General features: G+C 49.4%; 2 protein-coding genes across 2 annotated transcripts; one reads left to right on the top strand and one right to left on the bottom strand.

The window, feature by feature from the left end:
• Positions 1–2,833: 2,833 nt before the first annotated feature.
• Positions 2,834–8,011, top strand: LOC112898051 (probable RNA-dependent RNA polymerase SHL2). Its single transcript, XM_025966465.1, has 3 exons — positions 2,834–3,022; positions 3,089–5,656; positions 6,973–8,011. Exons 1-3 carry the CDS (start codon positions 2,834–2,836, stop codon positions 7,888–7,890), a joined length of 3,675 nt encoding a protein of 1,224 aa, XP_025822250.1. The 3' UTR covers positions 7,891–8,011.
• Positions 8,012–9,734: 1,723 nt separating this feature from the next.
• Positions 9,735–12,522, bottom strand: LOC112896239 (26S proteasome non-ATPase regulatory subunit 8 homolog A). The gene is made up of 6 exons (XM_025964159.1): positions 12,287–12,522; positions 11,652–11,730; positions 11,194–11,296; positions 10,376–10,639; positions 10,178–10,289; positions 9,735–10,080 (listed from the first exon to the last, which is right to left on the bottom strand). The coding sequence occupies exons 1-6, from the start codon at positions 12,389–12,391 to the stop codon at positions 9,940–9,942; spliced, it is 804 nt and encodes a 267-aa protein (XP_025819944.1). The 5' UTR covers positions 12,392–12,522; the 3' UTR covers positions 9,735–9,939.
• Positions 12,523–13,062: the final 540 nt, after the last annotated feature.

The following is a 13,062-nucleotide window of genomic DNA, read 5'->3' as shown; positions in this document are numbered from 1 at the left end:
GCCATCGTCCAAACAGGATCAGCACAAAGTGACAAACATAGCAGACTGAGCGCCGGGCCGGTCTGGCCGCCGGCGGCGACGACCCAACCCGGCCGGCCGCTACGGTGAAGTCGCCAGGGGAGCCGGCGGTCGCCACGCGGGTGAGCCTGCGCGGCTTCGACGCCCGCCTCCCGGCGCACGACCTCACCGGCTATTTGGAGATCGCGGCGGTAGGCAAGGTCCTGGGCCCGCTGCCGGGTCAAGACCTCCTGCGTGCCGCCCGGCCCCGGCTCCTACTACCGACTTCCAGCGGGCCGCCGCGCCGTCGCCGTACGGTCGCACGCGCGCGCACGCCTTCGTCCACTTCCGCGCCGCCGGATGGTCTGGGCTCCACCTCCGCGACCACGACTACGCCAAGCAGCCGTTTTTATTCGCGGGCCCGCTCGTCGAGGTCGGGGAGCTCGTGGCGCCCGGCGGCACCTTCCTTGCCGCCTGGCTGCGCGGACCAGACGACGCCTCGGCCTCCGCCTCCGAGCTCGACTTGGTGTTCGTGTTCGCCCCGTCCTACGGCCGCTTCCGGCTGCTGTTCGCCAGCGACGCCGCGCTCGCGCTCCCCGGCGACTCGACGGCGGAGTTCCTCCGTTGCGACAGGCGCGACGCCAGCCAAGCTCGAGTTCCTCGACCTCCTCGACACGACGACGCCCCATGGATGCGGACCACCGACGTCACGCCCGGCGGGCGGCGCCATCGGGCGTTGCGGGGTGTGCAGGATCTCTCGTTCATTCAGGACGTGGCTCTTGGACACGATGATGGACGCGCTGGCGTAGTACATGGAGGAGCAGGGGCTGCCCGTCGAGTACTTGGACGAGTCCAAGTTCGGCCAGCCAGTGCTGAACCTGTTTTTTTCTTTTCTTTTCTTTTTTTGCGAGTGTGCTGAACCTGTTTTTTTCTTCTTCTTTTTTGCGAGTGTGCTGAACCTGTTCTTCATCAGTGTGCATAGACCATAGTTCTTGTTCTTGAGCTCCGTTATTACCATAGTTGGAGAAAAGCTCCGTGACAGAAAAAGAAAACAAAAGAGAGATTGTTGCCCCTGCTTGAGTAATGTCCATACGGCCATGCCAAGGAGAAATTGCAAATGGTGTAAAAAAACATGTTACCTAGCTATCCCACTTGTACCCCTGGTTCCCTGATTGCCTGTCATACTAATAGCCAGCAGGTTCAGAACCCTTCCTTGTGCTCCGACCATGCAAAACGATGGTGTTGGTGTCTTCAGGGAAAGTTTCGTGTCTGGACGGGTGCCTTGTACGCGTCCTCGTAGCTTTTGTTTGATGTGAATGTATTCCACACCTCCTTGGAACCTCCCTGCCGCAGCGGGGACCACGCAGTAACTGATGTTGCCGATCTTGAAGCAGCAGCGTGCATGTCTCGACTCTCGACGTGACCACATCTGCCTGCTTGCAACCCGGAAATCCTGATCAGAAGGTAAAGGCGGTGTGAGCAGCGAGCACGCCTCGCCGCCCCGGACGCCGGCCGGCCGGCCGGGTCAATCGGCACGACGGGGCATTCGACCGTCGCCACGCGGCGAGCAGGCACTGACCGCCACCGCGCATTCCACCACCGCCCACCCAGCCACCAGACGGTCAAAAGCCTGTCGCCGACGTCATGCTCGAGCTCCTGTCCCGTAGCCTGCCTGCGTGCGCCACCCACATCTTCCGCGAACACTGTACCGTCGGCATGGGCGCCGTCTCCAGACCTCCCCGATTATTGGCCTTTCGAAGTTGAACAAGTTTGGGTAATCTTTTTTCTCATCTGCCCATCTCGATTCCTGAAGTGAAGGTGAGACGCCAAGCTTTGTGCCATCGCTTCGGATTGTCCATTGCAAATCATAAACAAATTAGGGAGCTTCTCCTGTTCTTGAGGATTATCAGGGAGCTTCTTCTTAAGAGAGTCCTGCCGCATCACTTGTCCTCTCAAAAGTTGGTTTTCTTTCCATCGCCAACCCCACCATCACAGTTCTCTACCTTGTGCAAGTACAAATCTTTTTTTAAAAAAAACTCCAATCAAGTAAGTACTGGACCAACGTTTTGTTTGCCACATTTATGCTCTTGTCCCTTTGTTGTACTATCCTTTACATTATTATTAGAGAGATTTGGGGTCCGTTTCGATGGACTAGGTCCAATTGTTAGGTGCCGCTAAAACAGCCTAATTTCTAGGATGGGTTCAAATATTAGCTGTTCGACTATTAGCACTTTGGTGTGTTTGGTTCCACGAATAACAAACTACCAGTGTGTTTTTTGCTGAGGTCTATTGTGCCCTCCGCTCTCTCTTTCCCTTTATCCTAGGGACTAACTAGTGACTTTTGGTTGTCGCGAGGGCAAAATTGACTTTTGGCAACTACTCTTCTGATCTAATGCAGCAAACATGTCCTTGTTGATTTTGATCCTTTGCATAATTCTCGAAACACAAGATCCAATTATCCGAGCTTACTGCATAACGGCACGCCATGGTGATAATAACCACAATTAATCTCATGAGGTTACTCCCGAGTATGATTGGTGAGGCCATCACCATCTGTTACTATAACGGGTAACGCACGTTCCATCTGCTACGCGGCAGCTACAAACACGGAAGGAAAAACTCATCCCGAAACAACGGCATCAGCGCGAAATCGTGAAAGACACGCGACCAAGATGAGTCCGCGTCGAATCCTACTTCCCTCCCACGAGCCGCCGCTCAAACCACATCAACCGAAGCCGGCGGCGGCCAACTGATGGATGGTGTGTTGGAAACCAACATCCTAGAGTTAAAACCCCAACATCGTCGGCCGCGGTTGTAGCGCAAGCAAGCCCCGCCAATGGTGCCCACGAGCCGGGAGCCGCCGGCCGCCACCACGCAGGTCAGCGTCGCCGGCTTCCACGCCGGCCTCTCGGCGCGGGGCCTCGCCGGGTACTTGGAGTCCGTGGCCGGCCGGGTCCGGTGCTGCCGGGTCAAGAACTCCTCCACGCCGCCCGACTCCTACCCCAACTTCCAGCGCCTCCTCCCCGCCGCGGACGCGCTCCGGACGGGCCAAGCGCCGCGCCGGCGCCGAGCCCCGGACGGGGACGGCGAGAACGACGACGACGCGTTCCGGGCCGCGCCGGCGCCGCGCGAGCTCGCGATGCCCCCGCACGCCTTCGTCCACTTCGCGGAGCCGGAGGCCGCACGCCGCGCCGCCGCCGGCTCCGAGCTCCTCGTAAAGCGCGCGCGCCCCGCCCACGGCGGCTCCCTCCGCCGCGCGGCCCGCCGCCGGGGCGCCGAGCCCTTCCGCTTCGCGGGCTCGCGCGCCGAGGTGGGGAACCTCTGGGAGCCCGACGACTTCGCCGTCGCCTGGCGCGCCCCGGAGCCGGGGGACTCCGCCGCGCCCGGGGGGCTCGACTTCGTGGTCGACCCGCTCGACGACACCTGCCGCCTCGTGTTCTCCCGCGACGCCGCATTCGAGTTCCCGGGATCCCGCGGGGCCTCCGCCGTGCTGCGCTGCGACGTCAAGCTCGAGTTCTCCTTCCTCGACGTCGCCGAGGTCCTGGCGTTCCAGAACGACGACTCGCTCCTCCTCCGGCTCTCGGCCGCGCCCCTGCTGTACTACCGCACGGCGGCCGACGACGTTCACCAGCCGGTGCCGTTCGACCTGCTCGACGACGACGACGACGACCCGTGGATACGGACGACCGACATTACCCCCAGCGGGGCGATCGGGCGGTGCTGGGTGTACAGGGTCTCGTTCAAGACGTGGCTCTGGCCAGAGATGAAGGACGCGCTGGCCTACATGAAGGGCCAGCAAGTGCCTGTCCTGTTGTGTGGCATCGGGTGTCGGGGGCTCAATGTGAACGACGAGCAGGCGTTCGGGCAACCAACGGATGACCTGTTCTTCAGCGTGCAGTATGAGGGGCTAAGGTTTCCGGTGTTGTTCTTGGTCAATGTGCTGGTGCACAAGGGAATAGTGAATGAACACCAGCTCACATCGGAGTTCTTCGGCTTGCTGGAGAAAGAAGAAGATGATGTGAATGTGGCTGCGTTGACGGAACTGTTGGGAGAAAAATTTCAAGTGTTCTACTTATGCCGGAGGCTAAAGAATGTGCAGATTAGGGCTGCTGAGAACAACAAACTTCTTCGTCTTCACAGCAGCAGAAAGGTTACTGGTGATCACAATGCCGAGGTGCGGAGTATGGTGATCACTCCCACCAGGGCGTATTGCCTGCCGCCTCAGGTGGAGCTCTCTAACCGCGTTATCAGACATTATCATCGAGTGGCAGACCGGTTCCTGAGGGTAACATTCATGGATGAGGGTATGCAGCCGCTGAACATCAATGCGCTGAACCTCTATGCAGCACCAATAGTCAAGGACATGATGTCAAACTCGCTCCAGCAGAAGACAACAGTTCATAGGCGTGTCCGAACAATTTTGACAAAAGGTTTCCACATGTGTGGCAGGAAGTACTCATTCCTTGCATTCTCATCGAACCAGCTGAGGAAAAGATCAGCTTGGTTCTTTGCAGAGGATGGGACAACAACTACTGCAAGCATTAGAGAGTGGATGGGACAGTTCCCGAGTAATAATGTCGCAAAACACGCTGCTCGAATGGGGCAGTGCTTCACATCTTCATATGCAACAGTATTAATCCAACCTTATGAGGTCAATGAGTTTCTTGAGGATGTTGAGCATAACGGGCACAATTTCTCTGATGGAATTGGCAAAATCACTCCAGGTCTCGCAATGGAAGTTGCTAAGAGGTTGCCTCTGATGCATAATTATCCCCCATCTGCGTACCAGATTAGATATGCAGGATTCAAGGGTGTTTTAGCTGTTTGGCCAGGACAAAATGATGGGATACGGATTTCCCTTAGGCCAAGCATGAGGAAGTTTGAGTCTACCCACTCAGTGTTAGAAGTTGTGTCCTGGACAAAGTTCCAACCTGCATTCTTGAACCGCCAGATTATAACATTGCTGACCTCCTTGGGTGTACCAGATTCTATCTTTTGGCAAATGCAGGGGGCAATGCTTCATAATCTCGACAGGATTTTATCAGACAGAGATGCTGCTTACCAGGTTGTAACAACAAGTTGCTCTGAGCATGGAACCATCCCAGGACTGATGCTTAGTGCTGGGTTTACTCCTGAAACTGAGCCACACCTGAAGGCAATGCTTTTAGCTATCAAGTCCTCACAGCTGCAGGGTCTTTTGGAGAAAACAAAGATTTTTGTGCCTAAGGGAAGGTGGTTGATGGGCTGCCTTGATGAACTTGGGATCCTTGAGCAAGGACAATGCTTTGTTCGGGCCTCAGTGCCGTCACTCAACAAATATTTTGGGAAGCATGGCTCAATATTTTCCTCGGGAAACAAAAGTGCAGAGGTCATTGTAGGTACCATTGTGATGGCAAAGAATCCCTGCCTTCATCCAGGGGATGTCCGTATCCTTGAAGCAGTAGATGTGCCTGAACTGCATCACCTTGTTGATTGCTTGGTCTTCCCTAAGAAAGGTGTGAGGCCACACCCCAATGAAGCATCTGGGAGTGATCTTGATGGGGATGTCTACTTTGTGACATGGGATGAGAACCTTGTACCTCCGAGGAAACAGAGCTGGACCCCTATGGACTACTCCCCGGTTCACGCAAGACAGCTACTGCGTGGAGTACGTCAACATGTAAGTTCAACTATTCTTGGAATATGTGCAATTCTTTCCTAAAATATTTGTTCAGTTTAGATGCCTTCCCTATCATGCCTGATTCTTTTAGTCCAGGGGTTTTCTGTAGTGTTTGCTTCAACTGAGATTAAATAACATGTGATTCAAACTAGTTCAAAGACTGGCAGGCTGAAACTAGTTCATTAACTTTGTCCTGAAAAACAGGTGGACATATGCTTGTGAAAAAACATTAGTCATGTGACTCAAACAAAATGCAAGGGACGTTAATCAGGTAGTGGCTGTTTATTGTTGAATTTGGAGCATTGTGTCGATTGCGAAAAATGACCACCCTTACAGTACTTCAAAAAAAATTCTATTTTCCTACCTCCAACTACTGTGTTTACTTATCCAAAAATTTCGAATCATGTAACTCTGAATTATATGAATTGAGTAATAAGTTTGTCACTAATGAAAATTTGTCTTTTTCTCATGACACAAAAGTTTTAAAGTGTTTTTAGTTCAAATTTTGTGTAATGATATATGCACCACAACCTATGTTAGAGAAAATAATTTTATGATTATTTTATTAAATAAGCATAAAAGGATGAGTCATACACATTGAGAGTGTATCTGAAACACAGCTCAAACCACCAATGTTAGCTGTCTTTTCTTGTTTAAAATGTGAAGTGTCTTTAATTTTAGACAAAATCTATATGTACCGATATTCATTTTTCCAATTTATCCTTCAGAACTATATGAAAGGACAAACTTAAAATTGTGTGTCAGCACATATCCTAAATTATCAATTGTTTTTACTGAGGAAAATACCTGATATTTGCTATGTACAAATAGGGGGCTAAAGGTAGAGGAAAGTCAGAGAAATAGCAGTTAGCAATCCTGATGTGTGATCTGGTTTTCAGTGTGGTTTGATCCTTGGGGATAAAGTAGAATTATTGATTATTTTTATTATGATGATTATACTTTTGGATTAGAAAATGCCGAGTACAGCAGTAACTTCAGCTACGATTGATCAGCACCCGTTTACATCATTTGTTCAAATGCAACCCTTCTTATTTCTTAAAATTACATTCAGTTAATAATTTTTATATTAGCTTAAATATCAGGTATCAGTAATTTCAAGCCTGTTATTATCAAGTGCCTCTTTCTCTTTTTGCAGAGGTGAATGCTTATTATTGGATTGATCAGATACCTAGAACTAGCATCCAAAAACTATGACTTGCATCTTTATTTCACCTGGATTCTGCAAAAAGCTTCTTCCTTTCTACACAAATATTTATTTCCATAAACATGTCATTAACACCTTGCTCTTGTAACAGGATATCATTGATTTCTTCTTAAGGAACATGGTAAGTGAGATCCTTGGTCCGATAAGCAATGCTCATGTTGTCCATGCTGACCGTAGCAAGTATGGAGCAATGGATGACAAGTGCATTCAGTTGGCTGAACTAGCAGCCACTGCTGTGGACTTCCCCAAGACCGGCAAAATTGTGACAATGCCACCATTCCTTCGACCACAGGAATATCCTGACTTCATGGGAAAGGAAGATGACATCTCGTATAAATCAGAAAAGATCCTTGGAAGGCTTTATCGGTCGATTCAACAGTATATGCTTGTAAGATCTTTGGAAGACTTTAGCAGAAATGATGTCCCTTATGACACCAATCTGGAAGTTCCTGGTGCATCACTTTTCCTTGAAGATGCTTGGCAATGCAAGTGCTTGTACGAATCAAAGCTGAACCGGCTGCTCAATCAATACAGCGTGCGCACTGAGGCAGAGCTCGTGACGGGGGAGATATGGTCGCTTACAGAAAGAAACAAAAGGAGGAAGAATGAGATAAAAGAGAGGCTCAAACATGCTTATTCCAAACTCCATCAAGAGTTCCGGAATATCTTTGAAAGCATTGGAGCAGATCATGGTGAGAGCCCTGAAGAGAAGAAAGTGCTGGTATATGAGATGAAGGCATCTGCGTGGTACCAGGTAACTTATCACCCCAAATGGATCCAAGCTTTAAGGGAGACGAGTGAGTTTGATGGTAAGGAAATGCCGGCAAGACTCAGCTTCCCATGGATCGCTGTAGATTACCTGACACGTATAAAGATAAGGCGCCGAGGACAAGCGGATGCCATTTCAAGGGATCGCGGCCTACGTTTTAAGCGACAATTCAGTGAGGGCTGTGAAGTTTCCTGGATGCCTGAAGCAAGACCACTCTACCATTTCGCCTTGCCTACTTGAAGCAGGACCACTAAGTTCAGAAGCCGCTGACATGAGCTCAAACGTGGTACTCGGTGGGATCAATGTTTTTAGTTGGGGACTACTGTACTGTTCTTCTTAACTCTAATTACGACCACATGAAGACCTGTTTAACTTGTTGCCTTTCTTTTCTCAAAGTACGGGGAAAGTTTTCCTTTGCTGAAATACTATTAGAAGAGAATTGGTCATCGTTGCTTAGCATACTTCAAACTGCATTCAAGGAAGCAGCTCCAACTTCCAAACCAGGTCCTGTCATTTAGCACTACTACTTCCTTCTGTTGTGGAATCAATGGGTCTAACCAATCCAATGCTACCAATAACTTCAGTAAGATTATTACCTACTCCAATGCTTGTGGCACAACGATTAGTCGATTACTCGTCTCACTACCATGGTAGCACGCTTGCATCCACCACTGGGTGAGTAGAGAGATTTTAAAAAATTAGTGGGTTATGCTGTGGGTTAGGACTGAGGCAGTGAGGATTGCGAGATCGCCGGTCTCCGGCGGCTCCTGCCGCCGGATCCACCGTCCGGTGCCGCCCCTGCTGAGTGAATGCCACGCCCCCGCACCATCCCTAGCCCACCGGTTATCAAGATGTCGCTCCGGCCGGCGGCGTCCCCGCCGCCGTTGGTCTTCCCTACCACCCCTCTCTCTTCTTCTAAAGCCGCCAGTGACCACCGGCGCTTCGGCAACACCCCAACTTGAAGCCTGGCCACCACGGCTCGTCGGGGAAGATGAACAGTGTGCCTCTACAATGTCGCGAGTTCCACTCACGCGCGCGATAAATAGATGTGGCGTCTCCCCGGCCGGGCAAGAAGAAGGCTTGTCCTTCTTAATTCTTGCTTTATTTATAAAGGAGATGCCGTGCTTTTTATATAGAGCCCAAAGCACATGCAAACAGATGGATATGCATGTCTAACAAACTAAACTATCTCATCCGTTCATCCTACTAACTAGTTCCTGGATGGGTGCTTCTGTTGACTTCCTGCTGCTGCATATATGATAGAACTAGAAGATTTTACGCATGAACACAATGGCTCTTTTGGACCTAGTTGGGATGAGAATAGAAAATTGGTCGAAACCGTTACCGAAGTTTATATAGGCCCTATTTGGATACGATTATAAGCCGATTCTCGACGAAAATAAGCTAAAATCCCACCCAAACGTCTCTATTAATTTTCGATTATTCAGGAAGCCGCTTAGCTGAGAATCACCGATTTTCTCCAACACGTTTCCGAATCCGCGTTTACCAAGACCGTTTTCCTTACCTGCCCTCCGCTTCCTCTCCCTAGTTTTCCCGACGCCCCTCTCTCCTTGCGCCCCCACCCCGCCGCCCCTCTCCCTGTGCCGCCTCCTGCTCGCGCTCCGGCGCTCCTGCCCCCCCCCCCTCCCCCCCCAAATCGCGCCGACGCTACCGTCGCGCCATCGAACCACGACGCCACCCCTGCCCTCTGATTTTGTCGAATAGGTTCTCTCACATGAGGTTTGTTTTTTCTTATGTTGTCGTTGACCGGAAACCCGGTGCTACCTAGTTTTTTCAGGTACATATTTATACGACATTAGCATACAAATGGTGGTGTTGGGTTTGAACTCTAGGCCACCCAAAATTGGAGGGTAAAAAAGGATTTATTTCACTCACCGTCGCTGGCGAAAGCTGATGGTGCGTGTGATACACAACGGAGACGACAGTCACACGTTACAGAAATATCATCAGTCGGATATCAAAACGGTGTACCGGGGAATTCTCCAGATCATACAGATTATTCGTTCAACGCACGTGCCAGCTTAAAGGTTAAAGCATCGGCAACGCAGTCACCTTAAATTCAATTTGTGAATTTAACCTTTTCAATTGACCATGGTGAAACACAAATGGAGCTAAAAATTCAATATCGGTCGGGCAGATACAGCTCCAGAGGTTCACATGATGAAGTTTTCCAGACACACAAGAGCTGTGATGAAACGTAATGACAGTACAGGCCATGCCAAGTGACCATAGGGGAAAAAACATTCATCGAATTATTGTGAAATTAAATCATACAATGCGCTCCAGCTCCCTAGCGTAGCTGAGCGTCTGGTTGATTAGCTGCAAGGATGGGATCTCCTTGCAGGGCTGCGACTCCTTGGCCTTCTGGAAGAAGACAGAGCCGTTCTTAATCTCCCATTCCGGGTGCTCCTGTTAATGATTTTTGACATTATCAGAATTTCGTGAATGTCATACGGTACCACACATAAATACACTCAAGATACAGGAAGGAGAAAATAGAAATTACCTCTGTGATGTACTGGTGCAGTTCTTGGTCCGAGGTGAACATCAGCATTTGTTTGGCATCACTTATGGATAGGGAATCGTATCCCTTCTCGCTGCACCCGGCGATCTCATCTCTGCACGACAACAGAAAACACCATAAGCATATAATGATAAAACCATACGATCAAACAATAACCAGCAGTACCAGAAGTTCACTCACCTAACTGTCTTGGCGAGAAGGTCCATGAAGTAAACATAGGTCTCGTGCGGCACAGCCTGCCGAGCACTCAACACTCGGTTGTAGGCACCCTCCATAAAGGATTGCTCAAGCTCGACGGCATGCTTGATGCAAGGATGCTCAAGTGCCTTGACAGGCAGAAGCTCCAGCTCAGTGTGGAACTCTGCAATTCTATTCTGGACCAACAACCTCAGAAGATTGAGTCCCAAAATTGGGTACTCCTCTGGTGAGGGTGGAATTATGCCACTGCATCAACAAATATCATTCAGTATCAAAATCACATTGTTTAGCATAAATAACACAGTTAATGCATAACAAAAATTCTAGAATGCTCCTGAACAAACTACCTCCTAGAGGCAATGTTCTTTAGGCTGAAGTTTAACCCCCATAACATCCAGTTTGTGTCTCAATTGAGACTATTTAGCCAACTAAAAATAATGTTTTGCTAATTCCACTAATTGGAAACCTCAATTTAGATGTACAGACACACCAGAAGGATTGATTTGCAAACCAGGGGAGACAGTTGGATGCATATTACAACAGCAGGGCATAATCCTGAGCTGCATAATATGTTTTAATTGTTCTTGGGCATATAGTGACCTGTTCCAAATTATCATCTACGAAATAATTTTTATTTCATCCATGCCAGAAAAATTATATATGTTTTCGCATATCAGAAAAATACACCCTCCAAATCCAGCTTTAAAATGTTAATCTAACTTTAACATTAATCCAGTATAAAGAAATTAGAAACTAAATTGATAGAAACTAAATGGACAAATTGGTAATGAGGAACTAACCATGTATCCATGTAATAAGGCTTGAGCTGGCAGAAATCTCGTTCAAAAGCATCTTGGTCCTCAAGTTTCACGCTCAAAACAACTGCATGCTCGTAAATGTCCCCTGAAATGTTTTAGAAAGAGGTTAGCACTTGCTCTGTTCAAGGAATATTAGAATGAGTGCACAAGAATTTACTCGCCTCTTGAACATTTAATTACTAAACAGCTTAGTCATAAGGATACACATAAGTAAAATATAAATCAATTAGCACAACTGATCCTTTATGTCTGTGTACAATCATGGTAATGAAGCAAAGCACCAAATGAGATATCCAATACTACAACTAAGATAAGAAGCAAGACTATCCATAAATTCACTGTGCGAGTTGAAAACAAGAATGCAATTTTGCATATACAAATCACTAGAGGATTGCTAGGGCAACAACTGATACAGAAACAGGAGACCAAGGTCATCTTACGTGCAAGTTTGAGCTCCTCCACAGCGTTGGGTGTCTGCTGAAACAGCGGCGGAAGGCTGGGAAATTTGGTGAGCTGGACCTGCAGAAGCAAGACGTTTCGCGTGTCAACCACATTTGTAATTCGCGGAAGGCTGGGAAAATCACACAGGCAATTCAATTATCCAGTAAAAATCCAGGCTTTCCGCCACAAATCAAATTAGAACCGGAAGAGAAGTTCAAGTGCGGATCTATAACAGTCGGATCTAATCAACTAGAGCAGCAAAAAGCGACACAACATCACGAAAAACTGCTAAAAATCCGTCCTTTCTCCCCGTTAACTATCGCAGAGTGCAAACCAATCGGACACGGATGGAAGGAAACCCTAGAACCAAACCGAAAACGACCAGAACACGGCGAGACCAATCGCGCCAGCGTCACCGGATCAGCCCTAAGCCGGAAGAAAAACACAGAACAAATCGTATCCCTCGGAACCATCGAACCAGAGTTAGTAAAAATCGCATCTTCCATGCCGCCAGCGTGAAATCCCGCCCCCAGAACCCACGAAGAACCACCGCGAAATCCCCCCGGAGGAACCGAAAGATCGGGGTGAAGGGAACGGCGGGCGAGACAGATCCGGCGCGGCCGGCGGCACGCACCTTGAGCTGCGAGAGGAGGGTGACGCAGGCGTCGAGGTCGCTGCGGGCGTACGCCGCCTTGAAGCGGGCGAACATCTGGGCAACCTCCGTCAGCTTCGGATCCATCGGCGGCGGCGGCGTGCGCTGGAGCTCAGGGTCTGGGTTCGTCGACTCCTCGTCTCTCTCCTGCTGGTGCGGGGGGATGCGAGCGAGAGTTTGCTTGCGGGTTGGGTTGAAGAGCTTTTTTTTTCCTCTCCCTCCTCGGCTCCTCCTCGCTCCTGTTTTATGGTAGCGGGCCTAGATTTGGTTGGGCCGGGTTCGGACTCGGAGCCCGCCGGCTGGGAGGGTTGCAGGCTGCTGCAATCCGACGTGGACTCTGACGGGCTGGACCTCCGTGTCAGGATCTCGACCGTGTAACTGGCAGCCTGCCACGTTGGCATTGCGAATGTTTACCAATGATTACAGTCCTAGGTAGTGTTTGGATCCAAAGTGCAAAAGGATAAAAGGGTAAAAATTTTACCATTTGCTAAAAGTGGCAAAATTTTTGCCATTAGAGATGTTTGGATCCAAATAGCAAAAGTTTTGGCAAAAGCTCATTTAAACCCCTTTTCTTCCTCTCCTATCCCCTTTCCCGCCATTTCATACAGAGTGCACAAAATTGACCTGCTGACTACGGATGGACATGGACACGAAGGGGGAAAAGAAGAAAATTAAACTCAGAAAGAATTGAACCCATGTCTTCAATGGTGACAAAGGTTCGTCTCTGTCTGTAGGTTCATCATGTTTGCTTATTTTTC

This window comes from Panicum hallii, chromosome 6 (assembly GCF_002211085.1).
Source record: "Panicum hallii strain FIL2 chromosome 6, PHallii_v3.1, whole genome shotgun sequence".
Lineage (NCBI taxonomy): Eukaryota > Viridiplantae > Streptophyta > Magnoliopsida > Poales > Poaceae > Panicum > Panicum hallii.
The sequence above is the reverse complement of the archived record's forward strand: the minus strand, read 5'-3'. Positions and strand labels throughout refer to the sequence as shown.